This window comes from Aquarana catesbeiana, linkage group LG03 (assembly GCF_042186555.1).
Source record: "Aquarana catesbeiana isolate 2022-GZ linkage group LG03, ASM4218655v1, whole genome shotgun sequence".
In the NCBI taxonomy this organism is placed as follows: Eukaryota; Metazoa; Chordata; class Amphibia; order Anura; family Ranidae; genus Aquarana; species Aquarana catesbeiana.
In genome coordinates, this window is record NC_133326.1 from 697,494,310 (window position 1) to 697,517,292 (window position 22,983).

The following is a 22,983-nucleotide window of genomic DNA, read 5'->3' on the forward strand; positions in this document are numbered from 1 at the left end:
ACATCTAATGTAAGTGGAGGGGATGAGCTGGCCATCTAATCTTACAGATACAACCGGCCCTTTTGAGGGCAATCATGCTGATGTGGCCCACAATGAAATTGAGTCCGACACCCCTGATCTAGAGGAACTACAGGGTGGTTATTTTTTACTACTACTTTAGATAGCAATGTATGAGGGTTGTTAAGCCATTATAAACAAAAAAAAAAAGTCTGCACATAATAAAACCCTTAATGCTTTACACTAAACACTACAAGTACAGAATACTGGCACTGAATCCTTCACAAAGGCACTTGGTTCTTGACTTTGGTGAACCTAAAGCACTGCCTCCAATATACTAATATCAAACCAAGTTTTAGCCCAAGTTCTCTGCTTGGGCTACGGAACACTTCCAGCTTGGTAATCCAGTGGGCAAGAACTCAGTCTAGGCTGACAAAGGGCTCAAAACAAAAAAAAAAAAAGGACGTAGAATATTTTGTTTGAAAAGATCTTACATTTTTCCTGTACATGCATTCCCCCCCCCCCCCCCAAATACCTTGTTAGATTATACTTTTTGCACAAATCACATATGATGAATTAAATCTGCTTCTTTAGGCCAGTTAACTGGAGAGTCAAAACTCAACTACAAAATGCATTTTATTGTTGTGGAGACAACAGGGTTTTCTTAGGCTTGATTGTCCAAACCAGTATACATGTCATTAATGCAACAAGCCACAGTGAGCAGACTCCTGCCACCATCCAGATTTCCATTGTCAATGATGAAGACCCATCCAGCTTTAGGGCTTTGTTGCTACCGGATCCCACAACATACAGAGGTCCAAGTGTTGCAAACCATTCTTCATCCTGTGTTCCAATATCTGAAACCATTTAAAACCTTGATTAAGTTAAGTAAATTACACACAAGTACATATAAGGGGGTAATAGCATCTGTGTCTGAGATAGGAGGGGACATCTTTAATGTGGCCATCACTATCTGGACTTATGGCAAAATCCACATATTGTATTTACCAAAAATGCAGAAAATGATCCTCCAGTGGGACACATGTTCTAAGACGGCCCCCCCCCCCCCCCCCCCCCCCAGGGCCACGCAAGAGGAGATTCTGATTGGCTTTAACTCATATTTTAAAAAGGAAGTTCCAACATCCAACGCAGACCATTTAACACTTGTTTTGGGTAAAATTTCAATACATATATATTTATGCTGGGTGTTACTCAGAGGGTGATCTAGGATACTCCAGAGACTATGTATACCCTGCTCTCTAGCACATGTTGGTGGGTACTTGTGTATAATGCAGGATCAGACAAATTGTATTGGTTGATTGGACAAGACCAGTTGGAGTTTGGCCATAAGATAATTTGGTAGGGTGTGGGGGACCAGTCAATTAAACTGTCAGGAAAGGCAACTAATACCATGGGATTACATAAAGTTCCTGTGCAGTCAACCTTAGAAGGGAAAAACTTAGCTTGGTGAGTGGGGGTGAACAAGAACACACACACAAAAAAAAAAAAAAAAAAAAAAAAAAAAAAAAGCCACTACTCTCTGCACCTACCAAAAGTAGCTTCTCTCTTCCATTGTCTTGACCCTCCACTCAGACCAAGCCTTCTGGATCGAGAAGTGGTCTGGTCACATTTTCCCAGTTCACAGCAGCTACAGATACTGTTAGGACCCTCAACAGCAAACCAGCTGGAACAGTAAAGTTAAAGATTCAGTCAAAGGTTTTCCAGCCATGTGCCCATGTGCTCCTGAATCAAAAATAGCAAGGCCAGGTAAGGGAACCACTGGGCCATGTGTACAAAGATACAAGCTCCAGAACAAAATCACCATGACCCTTAATCGTTGGCGTGAATTAAAAAGCTTGAACTAGCCAATCATAAAATAAAATCACAGAAGAAAAGCCCTGTGGGTAGACATGTGTTCCACAGGAACCCCTGCCGTCCAAGAATCAAGCTTTGTAATAGCATGGTCCAGGACACTTGCATGTTGTCTCAGGTGAGCCCAAGGTTAACAATTTCCACGCTTTGGCCTTTAGTTACTGTAGGCTAATTAACAAAGTTGTAATTTTTTTCTTCTTTAGCAGAACTTAACACTACTGTGAAAAATCCTGATAAGACTTAACTGGTACACTCCAGAGGCTACATAGTATATACACAACATTGAACACCAAGAGCTGCAGGGTGAACCAAGGATCCACTGGAGAGAAAAATTGGAGTTTGAGTCAGGCATACTATGATTGAGCGATATCTATATAGTAGTAAGCAAGATTTGGGATCAGTGCATCTGAAGAACCCCATAAGCTCAACCAATGAAGTGTTGTGGCATTTGAAACTATGCTTAAACAAAAAGCAGAAATCAATTAGGTTTTTTGAGCACATGACATGTTTTACTTGAAAAGGTCATAGCAGGATTTCCTGAGAGTCAGAGCTTTTGATACCAGTAGCAGAATTTAGCTGTGCATTATTGGGGCTCCAAAGCCTGTGGTGAAGGAAGGATTGTAGAAGGCTATGCAATGCTTCCCCTTTAAAAATGCTAGACATTTGGATCTGGTCCATTAGCACAAGGTCTACAGCCTGGCTTCCTCCACAATACCAAGAGATCAAATATGTAATTGTATTAAAATGACCATTTACCATTACCTTTAGCGTTCTTGGCCAGGAGTCTTATTTGTAATTCATATCCAGATGGTTCAGCTATACGGTAGGAAGAGCTGAACATCTGTTTAGGGCATTCAGTTTGCATTAATATGACCATTTCCACCCGTCAATAGTCAAGAAAGTAGTATGTGCCTGCACCTTCTGCATCCCTACAAACCATTGATGTCACCTAACCCATGCACTTACATGACTGGGGACTCCCAGTCATGTAACAAAAAAAGGACAGGGATAAGGGTGACAGCCTACATTGTCACCACTATCCTCACCCATACCTTTATATTGCCACTGAAAGCAGACGGCTATCATAGCATTTGGGTAAATTGGGTCTTTTTTTCCCCCATTAGGCATTAAAATATATTGTTAGTTTGAATTTATTTGTAATACAACAATGGTCAAACATTTTTATTTTCACTTTTGTTAATGCGTAGGCTGGTCTATGTGCTGTACAGAAGCAGGGCCAGTATCTGGGTGCCCCCTTAACGTTATGGGGTTCCAGGTTTTCATAGCCCATCTGCAGACCTACTGAGAAAGCCCTGATCCTCCCCGACATGTTAAATGGCATTTGGCCTGGTTTGGTTCAGAAGGGGAGAGGATGGGTGCACGTCTGATTTGGTTCATTTCTGGGAGGGGAGTTCATGCCCATCACCCCCACTTTTTCTGGTCTGATAAGTTTCCATTATAGGATTTGAGTAGACCTAACTTTGCATTGTACCCAAATTCACATCAGACCTCAAAAGGTTTGTGTGTTCAACATACTTCTAAATCTATGACAAGGGTATGGTATAGAGGAATAGAATCCTAGACCATGAAAACAAGTCTGAGGTGGTTAAACAAGTTCGCAATCACCCAAAATTGCATACCTGACCCATACCCAAGCATGCAGCCTGGCACTCCAGGAAAGCAGGGTGAACAAGCATATGCACCCCCCACCAAACCATTATTCTCTCAATGCAGAGGGAGGGGGTTAGGACCTCCTCTAAAAAGACCTTGTCCCCATACTGAAGACACGCACACCCCTTGATTTTGATATCTAGAAGCCCCTTTAATAAAGAGCTCAAGCTTGATGTCACCACTTCTATTAGCTCTCATCAATGCATTGTTACCTCACCTGTTGCTTGTTTTACTGTATGAGCAGGCCTTGTTTATAACATCAGGTGAAGTGTCATCTGCTGCAGCCCTCAAGAAACAGGTAATAAAGATCTAAAGAGATAGTTATGTTTCAGATTCCTCATTCACCATAATCAACACCAATCCCCAAAAGGAGAAAAAAAAAAAAAAAAAAAAAAAAAAAAAAACCACACACCACACACCACACACACACACACACACACACACCCCCCCCACACTTACCACAGGAGAGTCTACATTAACAAACTTAAAAGCATCAACTGAAAATTGAAGCTTATTAGGGTGGGATCTTGGCGTTCTGAAGGCAGAGCTTGAATCTTCTTGCTTCCCATCAACCATACACCTTTAAATAAAAAGCGTCATCTTTAAGTCATCTAAACCCTTTAATTCCTACCCCCACCCACCTTCCACCAAGTGAAATGCCAACATTTTCAAAAAGGAGGTGGGCATGTTAAAAAAAGTTCAGTCCAATGTACCCCTCGATACTGAATACCAATAAGTTTTCTCCTGCACCCCAATGCTGGAGGTGGGCAAGAGGGACCAAGCATGACTGTCATTCTCCCCCCCGATCCTGCTTCTAGAGCACACAGTGTTGTCAAGCTAAAGGGACAGCATCTAAGCAAATGCAGAATCAAGGGTGACCATGCTGAAGTGATTTTGTGAAAAAAAGCATTCTCAGCCTATAAAAATTAAGTAATTTCCATAAAATGTATATTGGTCACGAATCCTTCCAAAAAAGTATGATTGGTCATCAAATTAGGTTATTTACACATTACATAATCTAAGCCATGCTAGGGCCAGGAAAGTACATTTTAGCCATTCTTCAAGCAGTCTTTGCTGTGTCCACAGGCTCCAGTGATGAAACTAGTCATACCATCTCCATGGCCACAGCACCCATTAAGTAAGTGTTACTATTCCATCTAGAAATCAATGTTAAAGTACTTACCCACTGAAAGCAATGATTTCATAAGAAGGTCCTTGTGTGGTATCTTGATTTAGGGAGGCCACACAGCGGTCTACAAGTATTCTCATAGGAACATGATTGTCAGTGTCCACAGCAGCTTCTATATTCAAAGGTTCCCCAAGCTCGAAGATAATAGAAGGACTGGGACCACTCCAGTCATCTGTAAAAACAAAACCATTGACTGACCTTAAAGCGGTGTTTCTGCCCCCCCCCCCCCCCCCCATTTCCAAAAATGTAAATCATATATGAGGAATCATAAGCAGAAGTTCCACTTTTGACTGGAACTCCGCTTTAATAACCAAACACTCAAAAAAAAAAAAAGTTATCTTTGATCCTAAAGAGGATGATCAGGACTATAGGGGTTAGATGCAACTCCACTGGTGCTCCATTGCCCACATACTACAATTTTGTAGACTTGTCTTTACTCCTGGGCCAAGCTATTCAAGGATATTGTATGCCATGTTATATTCAATTACATGTGAACAAACAGGAACAGATTAGGGTTATATTATGCACCCTTAATTTTTGTATGAACAGTTGTGCCAGTCTTGCTTGTCATGTCAAGAGATAAAAAAATATATACCACTATCATGTGCTAGCTGAGATGGAACATTCCGCTTTTCTCTACTATACAGACTACATTCACTCAACCTTGCCCCCTACAGTGCTCTTCAAATTTTTTACCAATACATTATAGAAAGGTAACAAAGGGAGGGTTATGGCCTGATGGTAGACCCAGGCACTGGTCCATAAGTGTCAAAACCTATGAAGGAAATCTGTTGAAAGACCCACCATTCATCAGACGCAGCGAGAAGTTCAGCTTCTCCTCAATTGTTTCAGTGGAGCTGAAGGGGACCCATGTTGGATGTATGGCTTTACTACTCACATTGTCATGCCTATGAAAAAGACAAGTCAGACTCTGGTTACGGGTTTTAAAGTTTTCGCTTTTCTGCTAGATACAATGCCCCAATATCAGGAACAAGACTTTTATTAAAGACTTACCTGGGGTAATAGCACTTGATGGTTATAACAGCAGAGCTGCTCCTTGTGATGGGCAGATTTGTGGCAGAAGACGGGTTGTAGGTCAGAAAAGTGCTATACATCAGCAAGTCTGCAGTCATCTACAAGACAAATGCCACAACTAAATGCTTTGATTGAGGTTTATTAAGATATATTACACATCCAGGTTCCCTAGCCTCATATCTCCAATCTTCCTTCCCCTATGTCACGTATCAAGTGTGACCAGAGCTGTGTGGACTACAACAGAGCAACCCAAACTTATGTAGGTGAAGAAGATAACAGTATATACAGCAAAAAGGAATATCAGAATCGTAATCTTTAGCCAGGCTGAGGTCATAAAACGGGAGATCAGCAGATGGGGGGGCAAGGAGTAAGACAGACAGGGAGAAGGTGGAAAAGATCAGGCTGCAGGGCAGGGATACAGGAATCAGAGCTTTCAGGTCAGGGCACAAGGACGACACAAAGGCAAGGTGTGTGTGAGCTTGCTGGGTATTTATACCATTTCTTACAATCAGGCTCAGGTGATGTCTGACTGCAGGAGGTGATATTTGCTCCATACTGCCGGGAACCATCCGCTGGTGGACGCTAGTACTGTGGCCCAAAGATCACCTAACACCAGCAGGGGAGAGCTCCCCTGACAGGAGACACCTGCTGGTGGACATTACTACTGTACGCCATATGTCAGATAGTGTCATCAGCGGGTGGAACCTTTCCTGACACCCTACCGCTGGGCAAGCTCCTCACTGGACTTCGGCATCAAGTTGACCCCCCTCTTACGCTTCCCTTTTCTCGACAATTACTAACCACTGTTGCGCACCATCACAGCACTTGTGGCATCTTGGCAATTCCCCACCTTATTCTGGATCGGCCATATTCATGCAGTCAAGATTACCATCCTCCCAAGATTCTTTACTTTTTTCGGACTCTTCCTGTCCGGGTCCCTGCTTTCTATCTGCGGCTACTCCAGAACAGACGTCTCACCTTTATCTGGGCACATAGGCACCCCCCAGGGTTTCCCGCTCTACTCTCCATGCTCATAGTTTACGGGGGGCTGGGCTTTCTGGACATTGCAAAATATAAGGCAGCTCAAATTTCCCAACTCTCCATGCTCCATCTGACATCCCCCTATGGGTTCTCCTGTAGGTGCCTAACTGCACGATGGTCCCCATCTCTGCCTTACTGTGGCTACCCCCTAGAATGCAACCTCCTGCTAGCCCCCTCATGATACAGTCTGAAATTATGGGGCTTGATACGGTACTCTGGCAAACTTATGTCCCCATTCCTCTGCCACTACTCCCCCTCTTGAATAACCCCATGTCCCGACCTGGCTCGGAACAACCTCACATTTTCTCACGGTGGTCTGCCCATGGGTTTTCACTGGTTGGTCACTTTCTTGGTACCTTTCCCCACGTGGCTCTCAATCCAAGAGACTCATGAAGCTCCGCCAGCCGAACTCTTCCGTTACATTCAGCTGCATAACTGGATAACTTCCCTCCGACATCTTGGCTCCTTTCCATATCAAATGACTGCCTTTGAGCACACCTGCCAGTATTGCCCAGACGCTCGTGGCACCATCTCTACAATCTACTCCTTACTAACCACCGGCAGCACTTCCACTACCCTTTCCTACGTGCTTAAATGGGAACATGACCTGCCCCCCATAGATCTTGCAGACTGGAGTAAGACCTGGTCCAGCATAGCAAAGTGCTAACACTGCCACATTGGAGGCAGCCTATAAAAAGGTTCTCCTACACTGGTACTGTGTCCCAGCCCATAATCGCCAAGTCAAACCCATCATGCAATGATGGATGCTTCCGGGGTTGTGGTCAGCGAGGAGATGAACTGCATACATGGTGGTCTTGTCCCCGTCTTGTAGGATTCTGGTCAAGGGTCATTGGCCTACTATCCTCTCTATTTCACGTACCCTTCCGCAAGGACCCCAAATTTGCATTACTCCATTGCCTGATCCCGGGCCTTTTCTCTCACCAGCAGAAACTAGCCACATATCTATTTATCACAGCCAAACAATAGCAAGGGCCTGGAGTCCAATGTCCTCCATGACTCCCATGCCAAAATTTAAGGTGTGGGCCCTGTGGTGGTCCTATGCATTCCCTACTTTACACCTGACTAGTCTAGGACTCCAAATTTCATTTGACCCCCATCTCCCATTTCTGAGCCTCTTGCCTGCCGCTGGTCTGCGTGTGTGTCCCCTCTCCCCATTCTGCAGACAGCTCCGCTCCCCCTTGTCTACCTTGACCCCTGGGTCTCAAGGCTTGGGAATAACAAACTGACACCGGCCTCTGATTGTGTCGGTTTATACCCTTATAATATGTTTTACATGAACCCATCTTATGTCCATATTCCCTGCATGGGAATTTATTATCTGGTTTTCCCCTTTTTATAGAATAAAAACATTTTACCAGGAAATTTTTTTATATTATATGTAGCGCTGGTAGATTTTTCAATCTACCACTTATAGGTAAATTTAGTGGGTCATCTGTTCTGTACATAGTTCAGATTCAATCTAATGTTAGATTAGCCTCTGTTCCAGCTTGGCTGTGTTGCGTGCAGTTCCACATTGTGCCTGTGGGTGTCGTCATCATAGGTCGTGTTGGAAAGCAACAAGCTAAAGTGTATGAGTGCTCTTCTGTCCCAGAGATAACTCGGCGGAGGTGGACCTCCGAGTTGCATTCTGGGAGAGGGTATTTATGGGACAGACGCCATGTTTCGGGGAGTCTTCTTGCCTCGTGGCCCTCCTGGCCTAGGAGGTATGGGTCAGTGAGTTCTACCTCGTAGCCCTCCGGCTTGGAGGGTTGCGTTGCTGCAGCCATGCGGGTAGACCCAGAAGCCTGTCTGAGGCCTGCTATAGCTGGGATGGTCCTGTGCTGTCTGTCCTGCAGGAAGAAGCCGGACAATCGGGAAGATCCAGGGGAGGACCCATCTTGGAAGAGACCATGCAAGGCTGGTCTTAAGAAGGGCCTGGTGAATCGATTGGAGGACATATACTAAACTACACTACCGCACAAGTACTGCCGGGTCGGCTTAAAGGTTCTGGTACTGTGTTTGCTGTTCATCCAAAACTACTACATCCTGTGGCAGAGGATCGTACAGATTTGTTTCACCCAAGTCTGTGGCAGAGACTTTTTGTTCGTGCTGCGTACCGGCTGCTAGGTTAGTGAGAGAGACCTATCCGGGCAAAGATTTAATCCTAAGCTGAGGATACATCCATCCTAAAGATTTAAATTCCTTGATGCTACGCCAAGAAAAAGGTATTTGAACTTCCTTGCAACTCTTCTTCTACCTCTTTCCTGCTACTTCTTCCAGTCCCCTGCTGGCAAAAGAGCTGGAAGAAGATAGCGGAGGGGCCCGGGAGATGAGGCCGAACACCGGGAGAAGACAGAAGAAGACCCCGGAGCTGCCTAATAAAAATTACTCTTAAAACCTGTGTTTTTTTTTTTTTTTTTTTAATTGACACTTTTTCCCCCTAGGTGAATGGGTAGGGGTACCATGTACCCCATACTTATTCACATAGGGTGGGGGGCAGGAATCTGGAGGCCCCTCTTATTAAAGGGGGCTCCTGGATTCCGATAAGTCCTCCTCCCGCAGACCCCGACAACCAACGGCCAGGGTTGTCAGGAAGAGGCCCTTGTCCTCAACATGGGGACAAGGTGCTCTGGGGTGGGGGGGCCCGCAGGGTGCCCCCCTCCCCCAATGCACCCCCCCACCCCCCATGTCGAGGGCATGCGGCCTGGTACGGTTCAGGAGGGGGGTGCTTGCTCATCTCCACCCCCCTTTTCTGACCGGCCGGGCTGCGTGCTCGTATAAGGGTCTGGATTTTGGGGGGACCCCCCACGACGATTTTTCGGTGTAGGGGGTTCCCCTTACAATCCATACCAGACCTAAAGGCCTGGAATGCCGCTGGGGGGGGGGGGGGGGTGTGACCCACGCAGTTTTTTTCATTTGAAAATTTGGCGCAGCGTTCCCCCTCAGGATTCATACCAGACAGCTGTCAGCACTGCCTGTCGCTCATCGCGAGAGGAAAGAAAAAAAAAAAAAAACGTTTTCCCGATGAGTGAGCCAGTGCGTCATGCCGCCTGTCGCCAAGAACCAGTGCGATGGGATCGCGCTGGAAAACACAATCTCGCGGTCAGGTACTGTAACAAGGTGATGGTAACAGCCCGCCTTAAAATCAGCAGCTCCACCGTGAGTTATTGCTATAATATATAATATCAAAAGACTTTATGGCATTACTGGAGAGCATGTACATGTTGCAGGAGTGGCTGCAGAAGTCAGCCTGAAAAAATGCTATGTAGCCAGGAATGGGCTGCAAAGAGGATGCAAGAGACCAGCAGCACTGAGATGCACTAAAGGGAGTGTATTTAAGACAACATAGAAATGTAGGCTTTGCTTGCTAAGATTATTCAGTTAAACACTTTAAAAGTTACAGGTTTGTACATTAAGGATGTATTCAGCACTCCCAATATTAGAGCAATTAAGAGGGGGAAAAAAAAAAAAAAAAAAAAAAAAAAAAAAAAAAAATTTATATCCCAGAGTCATGCAAATGCTTGTTGTACACAATGTTTTTCAGATTAGCATATGCATCTATTGAATAGTTGGGAGTCTATTAAGTTACAAATATGGAAGCTGCTCCCGCTAGTTAAAGACATTGGCTCGAAAGACATCAGTTCAGCTTAACAGTCTTTAGAGCTGGCGGCAATAGGTTTTCCTTGAAGCCCCATTCCCTTTTTTCACTCGGTGTTCCTGCCAGTATCACTTAATGTCCTAGAGGACAACCCTTGTTCACTGCATTCACATCTGAGCGTTTTGTAGCTCGAAGTTTGAAGACGCTCAGCAAGCAAAATCCTATTGATTTTAATGGCCCCTGTCTACATCTGAGCATAAAACAGAGGCCATTTAAATGAATGGGATTTTGCTTGTTGAGCATCTTTGAGCTTCAAACTACAAAAACGCTCAGGAGCGAATGCAGCCTTAGTGATGTAGGCTACAGCTACTGCCTGCGTTAGAAGAACGAGTTGAATGCTGACAATTTTGTTCAAAGTCATTTCAATGCACAAAAGATTACAAAGATGATGAACCTCTGGCAGGATCAGCAGGTATTATCTGTACTTTTTGAATGTGCACTTAGCCTTTTAAATAAAGATATTCATAATCGCTAGGGAGCGCCAAGTTGCTAATCGCACCCCTGCCCATTTTGGATAGAGTAATGGAGGATTTTACCTTATCAGTTTTTTTTTTTACGTTTGTATCCCATTGAGGAGATTCACCCTCACTTCCTGCCCTATAGCCAAAACAGGAAGTGAGGGGAAATCTCTCCAAAGTGAGGGAATCCCCGGTTGTCAGTAGTAGTGACCCTATTGGAAGAATCCCCTTCTATTAGGGTCCATTCACACCATAAAATTAAGCTTAGACACATGCATTTGCAAAAAAAAAAAAAAAAAAAAAAAAAAAAAAAAAAACACAAAACACACCACACACACACACACACACACACACACATTCTACTGATCGTTGACTCACTAAGTGTGCTGCGCTTACATGCATTGCGCTGAAAAAAAATAAATGAGTGCTACAGTACTTATTCAGAACACACTGGTGTTAACTGTTCCTATTGAAATAGATTTAATTTTCTATCTATATGTACTGGTGTGCATTGATCAACACATCTGGAGTGAATGAACCCTTATAGTTCTGGAATAACCCACAATTTGGGATTCTTTTGGTGAAGAACTAAACAGGACAAATCCAAGAGGAATGGGGGAACATACAGAAAAATTATCTCCATGATAAGCTGCACAAATTTTCCTGTTAACTTCTACCTGGTGAATTAGATTAGCTATATTACCAAAAAATATTCCACACAGACACCACATATTGCTCACCTGAGGGACATTTCCACAATCCTGCAGGCCAACACGAAAGACCACAGTAGTATCAGAGCTTGAAGCATCAGGATTACAGGGCTGGGATCCTAGGCTCAGATCTGACACCTTCACCAAATTCCCATTTCCAAAAAGATCTCTCTGCACAGACACCACCATCTTGTCCTCATCACACACCACACTGACGGGATTGTAGGCCACTTGCTGTCTGGGTTGCCCAATGTCCATCCTAGAGGAGCCCAAATCATAGCCAGCACCAGGATACCTTCTATGTGTGTCCCATCCAAGTCCAGGGTCTGAAGCCCCCCAGCCTACCCTTCTAGAGGAACCCATTCCAGATACAGGCTGATTAACCCTCCACCAGTGATCAGAGTGGCGTCGCTTTCTGCTCAAGGCATGCCCCCTCAAAGAAGCATAGGCCTGGCCTACAACCAGCACCACCAAAAACAACCAACAGCTTTGTTTCACCCAGAAGACCATGATGGAGAAAGATAATCTAACACATTCCCAGGACAGGTCTTTATACAGCTCACTTCCACCTGCAACAGACAATTAACTAATGATTACCCTTAGCAGTAGGCATAGAATGTAGAGTAGAGATCCACATAACATTTCAAGCCTAACTCCAGCTTTGCTTTCCTTTTAAATAGTTATTTTGGGCCAAGCTGGCCCAAACAAACTATTTAAAGTAATAGCGAAGATGGAGTTTGATTTTAAAGGGTATAGTGAGTGAGGCAGATAAAATAAATAAATAAAATGATATATCATTGCAGCTTGATGTAGAAATTTCTTCCTCTGTTTTCTTTAAAGTTATGCTGCAACAAATTGCCACCTACCCCACCACTTCTTAACCCTTTTGCTGCCAAAGCCGTTTTTGTTTTTTTTTTGCACACATGTATAAAACATCATTTTAGGCCTGAAGTTAATACAAAAACCCCCAAAACATTATATATATTCTGAAAGCAGACAGCCTAGAAAATAAAATAGTGGTAGTTCCATTTTTTTATGTCACATGATATTACTACAAATTTCAGTAGAAGACGCACTAAAGCGACTTTTAGGGCAAAAAAAACAATAAACTACCCACATTTTTGGTAAAGTATAAAAGACGATAGATACCGAACATGCCAAATCTAAAACTTGTGTGCGCCTGTGAAATGGCGACAAACTTCAGTAACCTATATTTTCTATAGGTGATGCTTCCAAAGCCCCCTATAGGTTTCAGTTTAGTGTTACAGAGGTCTTGTGCTAGAATTATCGCTCTCACTCCGGCATGCGCGTAGATATGTAACATCGCAATTGAAGATTTCACGTGTAGGCGCCCCCCAATGCATGCTTTTAGGTTCTTATGTGCGTATATGTGGGGGGGGGCCTCAACATTTTTTTTTGGGGGGGGGGCGGGGATTTCATCTGCTTGGGTGTAACTTGTTTTTTTTTGCAAAAAAATTTAATAATTTTTAATTTTCTTTTCATCACATGGGGACAAAAAGTCCCCTATGTGATTTTTTTTTTAAGTGACGGGTTCTCTTTAACCACTCCAGGACAGCCCATCGTGTATATACATAAAGAAATGGGGGAACTATTGCTCAAAATCAAACTGTATAGAATAGGATAAATAAGGATGGGAGACGCTGCCAACATAAAGAAGTGTTCCCACACAGATAAAATATATGAATAAATGAAGTATGTGGCGCTAACTAAAGTGCAGAAATGAATCAATATGTATATAGATACTAAATAGAATCGCTCACACACCTGACAAGTAAGAGTGTAGAACAGAATAGGCACGTGCAAGTGAAAATGAAAATAACAAATCTTCTCTACTCTTCTCTAGATCACTGGTAAAGTGCACCGATTCCAAACAGCAAAAATAAAATAACATCCAGTGTGTATATAAAGTGCAACAAGTGAAAAAATATTTGACAATCCTAGTCTAATGATATAATGACATAAAAAAAAAAAACGTGAAACATAAAAATTTCTGAATAAATCCACTGGAGTGTAAAAGGTGAAATTCAAAAAACAAAGTCCAACAAGTGATAAACACTAATATGAATAAGTTCACATATACAAGTTCATGAATTAAATCCGTGTGCAAAAAAAAAAAAAAAATTGTGCAAAAACAGCTTCGATTGATGTCAAATTCCTCCAATCACATATATAATATCCATGGTGCGCCGCACGATTCCCCCAGCCTCTCACTTCAGATGAAGACCCCTACGGGTCGAGTCAAGTCTTCAGTATGGAAAACAGCAGATCCCAGCACAACGATCGATTTCCAACGATTGTCCCGATTGTCCCAACAATAGCGGATTTTTGGGGGTGACTCCAGACTTAACCGATGCGGAGAGGACATGAAATAAAAGAGGGTGGCTCCATCATGTAGTATTTCCCAAAAGGATTTTATTAAAACAAAGAGTAACTTACAGTTTAAAATCAGATAATCCAGCAAACAGCAGAGTACTTCTGGACTCGGCCGCGACTGGAAGTGACGACACCTGGCTCTTCCCTGACGTGTATCGTCACTGAACACGTGAATTTATCATGGAAACACCGGCCAATTTATTCTCAATTCAATTCAACATTACCACACAAGTTATCCTTGCTATCTGGGGGGGTAGTGCGAGATGAACTAGCAGATTTAGATACGCTAACAAAGTGAAGACAAACAACAGTTCACACTTTATTAACAGTTACAGCAAACTGTTTTTTGTTTTTCTTTCCTTTTGGGATAAAGACTTAACATAAATAAATAAAAGCTGATCATTGTAAGCACCCCTCTCATTCGTAAATGGTTTGGCTCTTCCCTGTAACTGACACATTCTGCTGGAGAGCTTGTTTTGTTAAAAAAAAAAAAAAACAACAAACCTACTGGCGAAATCACGAGGTGAAGAAAGCCTAAAAAAACTGCAGCCATCACATCTAAGAATTGGTAAGCTGCAATATAATAAATGTTTGCTTTTCCGTTTCATACCGTTTAATGTTCTGAAAGTAAATTAACATGGTACGTTATAGGCCTCATCTTTGATTTTGCTAATGAATCTAATGACCTGATCAATGAAAATAAGATCATATTCGTGAACAAAGTATCTTGGTGCTGATGATCAATGCAAAATGATCGATAATTTTCCTCCATAGAGAATCGGCTTATTTTGGTCTTATCACACATTGATTGGATAATTCAATTGAAGTGTATATGACCATCAGAGAGCTTGTTCGGAAAGCATAAGGTACAGATAGTATTTCTAAAGAATTTGAAGGGTCATCTGAAAATTGTATTTCAGTTTTTTTTTTTTTTTTGGTCATGTTGGACAACTGAATCCCCTGACAGTTTTTACGGGTTTCGATACACTATCATTGAGATTTATTGTCATGAGTCTACACACCTAAATGTAGCCATTTTGAGGGATTCCCACCATATCCACTGGATTTTCCTTTTGTGAGCTGGAACACATAAAGGTGGGCAGCACTGGTGTCGGCAGGGGGGGGGGGCTGACAGTGGCTGAAGCCCCGAGTGGGTCCACAAAAAGCCCCGGGTCTCGGGTGGGCACGGTTCTATTATTAGCCCTAAGCGCCGCCGCCGAGTGGGGACAGATCTGATCCCGAGTGCGGCCGAGTGTAATAGTAGGTCCCACCTTCTGGAGCCTGCAGCGCTGATGGATGTCCCACTTGTCCAATGCCGGGAACATGGGACGTGATGTTCATCATAGGCGCTGTAGGCTCCAGAAGGCGGGAATTACAATGCTGCCGCCACGCCACTGTCAGAAGATCCCGAGCCCACTCGGCGCTCGGGCAGGCGGCTCTCCTCTCCTCATCATGGCTCTCTCTGGCTGCCTGGACCCTGGAGTCTACTCTACTCTGTAATGGGCACGCCGCTGAGCTGCAGGAGGACACCTGAAGTCTGGTCAGGTAGGTCAGTGTATGCAGTGTAGGTCAGGTAGGTCAGTGTGTGTCAGGTAAGTCAGTGTAGGTTAAGTAGGTCAGGTAGGTCAGTGTGTGTCAGGTAGGTCAGTGTAGGTTAAGTAGGTCAGGTAGGTCAGTGTGTGTCAGGTAGGTCAGTGTAGGTTAAGTAGGTCAGGTAGGTCAGTGTGTGTGTGTCAGGTAGGTCAGTGTAGGTCAGGTAGGTCAGTGTGTGTCAGGTAGGTCAGTGTAGGTCAGTGTGTGTCAGGTAGGTCAGTGTAGGTCAGTGTGTGTCAGGTAGGTCAGTGTAGGTCAGTGTGTGTCAGGTAGGTCAGTGTAGGTCAGTGCTGGGCTCTGACTTCGGGCTGAAGCCCCTGTTTTTTTTGCCACATAGCAACGCCCCTGGTGGGCAGGAACTCCCAATGTGGACAAAAACAGAGCCAGAAAATATGGCAATGGTGGCAGTCTTGAAGCACTCCATCCTAAAAAGCAAAAACGGTTCTAATAGTTTTACATAATGCAGCAACATCCACTCACGTAGGACACCCAATGCTAGGGATGCAAGTTGGTACTGACTAGTATTCCAATGTTTGTATTCTTCCTCAGTTTTTCTCAGCTAATGTGACCCTAAAATTGATGGTGAGAGACAGGGGAGCGTCAAACAAGCATGCTATGCAGGTGACTGACATCCTCCTTATCAACTGATGATGTCATTGGTCGTTAGCAGGTCAGCAGCTAGAAGGTTGTAATGGTGCACAATGAAAACCTGTGGCTTTGTGTAACTAAAAGGCAGCCTTCATCCACTGCTTGCCTTGTATACAATTTTGGGTAAATTTTTAGGCATTTTGCTGAGGCACCCCTGAAGACACCTCAAGGCACCCTGGTTGAAAAAGGCTGGCATAAGGTACAGATAGCATTTCTAAAGAATTTGAAGGGTCATTCCATCTCAAAGTGGTATTTCAGTTTTTCTTGGGCATGTTGGACAATTAAATCCCCTGACAGTTTTTACGGGTTTCAATAACACTATCATTGAGATTTCTGGTCACGAGTCTACACACCTGAATGTAGCGATTATGAGGGATTCCAACCATATCCACTGGATTTTCCTTTTGTGAGCAGGAACACATAAAGGTGGGCAGGAACTCCCAATACTTCCAGGTGGACAAAAAACAGAGCCAGGAAATATGGCCGTGAGACCTTCCTGTTGAGCCATCCAAGACACAGAAAAAGCCAGGGTCTGACTCAAACAACACCCACAGCCTAAATAAAATAATACTTTTTGGGTGTAGTGGACCCTTCAAAAATCCTTTATATATTGTTTAAGCTTTTTATCACCTCTGCGTTTTTTATTTTTTTGTGCTACAAACAAAAAAAATCACCGACAAGTTTGAAAAAAAAAAAAACATTTTTTACTTTCTGCTATAAAACATATCCAATAAAAAATGCAAAAAATCTAATTTCTTCATCAATTTAGGCCAATATGTATTCTGCTATATGTTTTTGATAAATAAAATCCAAATAAGTGTATATTGATTGGTTTGCGCAAAAGTTATAGCCTCTACAAACTATGGGATATATTTATGGAATTTTTATTTATTTATTTTTTTACTAGTAATGGCGGCGATCAGCAATTTTTTGCAGGACTGCGACATTGCACTAGACAAATTGAACACCTAACTGACACTTTTTGGGGACCAGTGACACCAATACAGTGATCAGTGTTTAAAAAAAATGCACTGTCACTGTACTAATGACACTGCCAGGGAAGGGGTTAACATCAGGGAAGATCAAAGGGTTAAATGTGCTCCTAGGGGTTGCTGTGTGGGGGTGCTTTGACTGGGGGAAGACAGAGATCCGTCTTCCCCTCTCACAGTTTACATAGGCAGACCACCGATCTGCCTCTCCTGAGAATGAATCCCGGTGGACATCGGGCCCGCTGGTCCCGCTTATTTGCTCCCGCTGTGTCCAATCACAGCAGGAGCAGATCATCAGTGATGCGCACGCACGGACCCCAGAACCAGAGCACGTATATCTGTATGGGGTGGTCCATAAGAGTGGTCTATAAGATGTCAGGGTGTCATGCTGATCCAATGGCTTCAATATTCAAGCAGCAAAGTCAGCCCTGCCTGCTGGACTACAGAATTCTGCTTATCTCCACTTTTCTTTGTCCCACTTCATATGCATTCATTTGATTTTTTTTTTCTTAGCAAAACATTTCTGCTGCCTTGACCCCCCAAGATCTAAGTATAGGAAAAGGTATCTTGGGCGATGTCGTTCTGGGGACATTTCTTCCTCAATAGGAATGGTCCAGCAGCTATCCCTGTTAAAAATGTTACAAATCTGATAATGGTATCACAAGGAGTAATAAAAGCTATTTCTTTTGCTTCAGGAACAAGGTAAAATTGGGTCGGGGGGGGGGGGGTATTGGGACCAATTTTGAAAATGTTTGGACATACATTAAAATTGACAGAAGAGTGATGGCAGAACATAGTGGCCAATAAAGTCGGACCCATTTCATTTAATTTATATATATATATATATATATATATACAGTATCTCACAAAAGTGAGCACACCCCTCACATTTTTGTAAATATTTTATTCTATCTTTTCATGTGACAACACTGAAGAAATGACAATTTGCTACAATGTAAAGTAGTGAGTGTACAGCTTGTATAACAGTGTAAATTTGGTGCCCCCTCAAAATAACTCAACACAAAGCCATTAATGTCTAAACTGCTGGCAACAAAAGTGAGTACACCCCTAAGTAAAAATGTCCAAATGGGGCCCAATTAGCCATTTTCCCACCCCAATGTCAATTTGGTGTTATCGCTCTCACTCTCTCATACTGGTCACTGGAAGTCGAACATGGCACCTCATGGCAAAGAACTCTCTGAGGATCTGAAAAAAAAAGATGTGTTGCTCTACATAAAGATGTCCTAGGCTACAGGAATATTGCCAAGACCCTGAAACTGAGCTGTAGCACGGTGGCCAAGACCATACAGCGGTTTAACAGGACAGGTTCCACTCAGAACAGGCCTCGCCATGTTGACCAAAGAAGTTGAGTGCACGTGATCAGCGTCATATTCAGAGGTTGTCTTTGGGAAATAGACGTATGAGTTCTGCCAGCATTGCTGCAGAGATTGAAGGGGTGGAGGGTCAGCCTGTCAGTGCTCAGACCATACCCTGCACACTGCATCAAATTGGTCTGCATGGCTGTCATCCCAAAAGGAAGCCTCTTCTAAAGATGATGCACAATAAAGCCTGCAAACAGTTTGCTGAAGACAAGCAGACTAAGGACATGGATTACTGAAACCATGTCCTGTAGTCTGATGAGACCAAGATAAACTTATTTGGTTTAGATGGTGTCAAGCATGTCTGGCGGCAACCAGGTGAGGAGTACAAAGACAAGTGTGTCTTGCCTACAGTCAAACATGGTGGTGGGAGTGTCATGGTCTGGGGCTGAATGAGTGCTGCCGGCACTGGGGAGCTACAGTTCATTGAGGGAACCATGAATGCCAACATGTACTGTGACATACTGAAGCAGAGCATGATCCCCTCCCTTCAGAGACTGGGCCACATGGCAGTATTCCAACATGATAATGACCCCAAACACACCTCCAAGACAACCATTGCCTTGATAAAGAAGCTGAGGGTAAAGGTGATATACTGGCCAAGCATGTCTCCAGACCTAAACCCTATTGAGAATCTGTGAGGCATCCTCAAACGGAAGGTGGAGGAGCACAAGGTCTCTAACATCCACCAGCTCCGTGATGTTGTCATGGAGGAGAGGAAGAGGACTCCAGTGGCAACCTGTAAATCTGTGGTGAACTCCATGCCCAAAAGGGTTAAGGCAGTGCTGGAAAATAATGGTGGCCACACAAAATATTGACACTTTGGGCCCAATTTGGACATTTTCACTTAGGGGTGTACTCACTTTTGTTGTCAGCTGTTTAGACATTATTGGCTGTGTGTTGAGTTATTTTGAGGGGACAGCAAAGTCACACTGTTATACAAGCTGTACACTCACTACTTTACATTGTATCAAAGTGTAATTTCCTCAGTGTTGTCACATGAAAAGATATTAAAAAATTTACAAAAATGTGAGTGGTATACTGTTGACTGAGTCTCGATTTTGGCTTCATATTGAAGATACTGCCCCACTCAAACCTCTTTCACTACCTTGATGTATTTAAAAGTTTCAACCATGTCTCCCCTTTCCCTTATTTCCTCCAGAATGTACATTTTAAGCTTCTGAAGTCTCCCCTGATATGTTTTATCCACTCAACCTTTTACCATTTTTGTAGCTTTTCTCTGGACCCATTCTGTCTTTTCAATATCCTTTTGTATGTGAGGTCTCCAGAACTGGACAAATGTTCCAAACATGGTTTAGGCCCCTTTCACACTGGGGTGGGGGCGGCGTCAGCGGTAAAGCGCCGATATTGTTAGCCGCGCTTTACTGTCGGTATTCGGCCGCTAGCAGGGCAGTTTTAATCCCCGCTAGCAGCAGAGAAAGGGTTAAAAACCACTGCAAAGCGCCTCTGCAGAGGCACTTTGCCGGGGGGTATAGCCGCGCTGTTCCATTGATTTCAATGGGCAGGAGCGGGGAAGGAGCGGTGTATACACCGCTCCTTCCCCGCTCCGAAGATGCTGTTAGCAGGACTTTTTTTCCCGTCTTGCTAGCGCACTGCTCCAGTGTGAAAGCCCTCGGGCTTTCACACTGGAGAGACAGCAGCGGCTGTTTCGGGTCGGTTTGCAGGCGCTATTATTAGCACAATAGCACCTGCAAACCGCCCCAGGGTGAAAGGGGCCTTAACTAAAGGTCTATATGGAAGAATCAGGACCTCCTTATTCCTGCTGGTGATCCCTTGAGAGATATAAAGATCTATATAGAGGAGTCAGGACCTCCTTCCTCCTGCTGGTGACCCCTCTAGTGAAAACTAAAGTTCTATATAGAGGAATCAGGACCTCCTTCCTCTTGCTGGTGATCCCTTTAGTGATAACTATATATATAGAGGAATCAGAACCTCCTTCCTCCTGCTGGTGACCCCTCTAGTGATATAAATATCTATATAGGGCAATCAGGACCTGCTTCTTCCTGCTGGTGATTCCTCTAGTGATAACGAAAGATCTATATAGGGGAATCAGGACCTCCTTCCTCCTGCTGATGACCCTTTTAATGATGTATCCTGGAAGTCTATTCACTTTGCCCACTGCATGGCCTCACTGTTTGCTAATTTTGCAATCATCTGAAATAAGAACCCCCCAAATATTTTTCTTCTGTAGTGCTGGCTAACACTGCACCCCAATATTGTACTATATCAAGGGATTAATCTTCCCTAGGTGCATTATTTTACCTTTAGAAACATTGAACTACAGCTTCAATTGATTTGACTAATCTTCCAGCAATGCCAAATCATGTTGCATGTTCCAGACACCTCCAGGGATATCAACCCTATTGCACACTTATGTGTCATCAGCAAAAAGACATACCTTACCCAACAACCCTTTAGTTATGTCACTTACATATCCATAGATTACATAAAACAGGACCCAGTACAGAGCCTTGTGGTACATCATAAGTGACTGGTCTCTGTTCTGAATGAACCCCATTTACAACCACACTCTGGTTTCTATCCTTTATCCAAAGGCATATCAAGAGAACCTAGCTTGTATAGACTACTGCCTAGTACACACTGAAATAAATGGCTTAATATTGTATAAAAGCCTTCAATAATGATGATTTCTCGTGAGACGAATTTTGGAATTATTTCTGCTTGAGTCAGCTTAAATCAAACTGTGTGTTTTATTGTACACACATAAACTTGGAAAATACTTACAAAAATAGTACATTCATATTCAGAATTAGTGTTGTTTCATATATGCAAAAAAAATGTTCAAATATAGTTCATTTGTTTAAAAGATCTGAAAAGAGTTCTTAAAGTCATTAGAACATGTGCTTTCCCTTTGTCTTGGCGTTTTAAAGATGGCCGTTTAACTTCTTGTGTCCTGGAAGAAATTCTGTATGCATAGAATAGCTGTGTGTCTTGAAGAGGGAGATGTAAGAAAGAGGCAGAAGACTGGATTCCTTGTGATTATATGAACTCAGTCTTTCAAATTCGCGCCCAAACATAAATCCCTCCCATACACTCCCCTTTCTCCTCCTTCCTAAGAGTGGAGGCTAACAGAGAGCAACATCTGTTTTTAACTTTACCAAACCTTCTAAACATGAAACAAGATATATGTGTGAGAGAAACCTTCAGACTAAACATCAGACCATTTAAAACATAAACGCATATATCAAACAGAGTATCGGTTACATAGGAAGATTTTCAACCCATACATATATTATTTACAAAATCCATCAAATTCTGACAGGGTCTTGAACTGCAGTCTGAGTCAATGAGTCGCCATCTGAATATCATTAGCTCAAAGTCTTATCATTCACACAAATATGCAAAATGCATATTCTTTTTAATAAAGCCAATTAAAATTTAGATATTAAGACTATAACACACACTGGCAGAATGTCGGTAGACAGAGGCCCGTTCAATAAAAACCGTCCAACATTTGGCCCGTGTGTATATCAGCTGGTCCGACAGAAGCCGGCTTCTGCCGGAGGAGCATGCTGGAAACCAGCAGCCGAGCAACTCCCAATCAGTGATTACCAACCAGTAGAGAAAGTAAGTGTATGTAGAAACCCTTTATTAGTGCTTTAGGGAGGTGAAATAATTGTTATTTTCTCAGCTGTTGGCCTAGAAGGCCCCCAGCCCTCAAGTATCACACAGTAGCTCTCTCCTTTTCATCCTGAAGTGATGATCTCAATAGTGCTCCCTTATCTCTCTGGAATAAATTGTTGATTGTGAGGTTTCCTTGTGCATAGATTGTAATGCACTTTATTTGTAAGTGTGTTTTATCATCATTTTAGTTAAAAAAAATACACTATGTAGTTGTAGTTACACTATGTAGTTGTTTGTATCTCCTTGCCTCCGAGTGCTGGTTCACGTGAAAACCAGATGCTATCCACTTTGAAATGCAAAGAGACACAAGCGCAATTCAGCCCAGCTAATATACTGTATGCTAGTTTAGGTCTGAACTAAATGGTGAGTCTAATTCTGGAGAAGTGGGGAGCACTAACAGGATCATCACTTCAGGCTGATCACAGTGATCTCTCACCTTGCTTATTAAAACTACCTTCTCATATGCAAACATACTTACACACACACACACACACACACACACACACACACACACACACACACACAAACACACTGTAGTTCACTCATTCTGAGTGGGGGGCATGCACACATGTATAAACAAAGGAAATAAAACTTTTAAATAGTATTTATATTTATTTAACAATATACTGATATTTACTTCACAGGTATGGAATGATAGGCATAAATAATTGTGACAATCTGTT

At 43.1% G+C, this 22,983-nt stretch overlaps 1 protein-coding gene across 1 annotated transcript; it reads right to left on the reverse strand.

Moving 5' to 3' along the window:
• Window positions 1–633: 633 nt before the first annotated feature.
• Window positions 634–19,884, reverse strand: LOC141134293 (zona pellucida sperm-binding protein 3-like). Its single transcript, XM_073623869.1, has 9 exons — window positions 19,857–19,884; window positions 11,662–12,200; window positions 5,744–5,862; window positions 5,534–5,637; window positions 4,724–4,901; window positions 4,000–4,120; window positions 3,758–3,849; window positions 1,548–1,681; window positions 634–854 (listed from the first exon to the last, which is right to left on the reverse strand). The coding sequence occupies exons 1-9, from the start codon at window positions 19,882–19,884 to the stop codon at window positions 634–636; spliced, it is 1,536 nt and encodes a 511-aa protein (XP_073479970.1).
• Between the last annotated feature and the right edge of the window lie 3,099 nt (window positions 19,885–22,983).

What these genes read in the sequence shown, in the direction of transcription:
- LOC141134293 (XM_073623869.1), bottom strand. Translation starts at nt 19,884, where the DNA reads ATGGGTCCAGAGAAAAGCTACAAAAATG. An exon ending in AGAGAAAAGCTACAAAAATG is followed by an intron (nt 12,201 to 19,856) that starts GTAAAAGGTTGA and finishes TGTCTGTTGCAG; the next exon opens with GTGGAAGTGAGCTGTATAAA. An exon ending in TTAATGTAGACTCTCCTGTG is followed by an intron (nt 3,850 to 3,999) that starts GTAAGTGTGGGG and finishes CTATCTCTTTAG; the next exon opens with ATCTTTATTACCTGTTTCTT.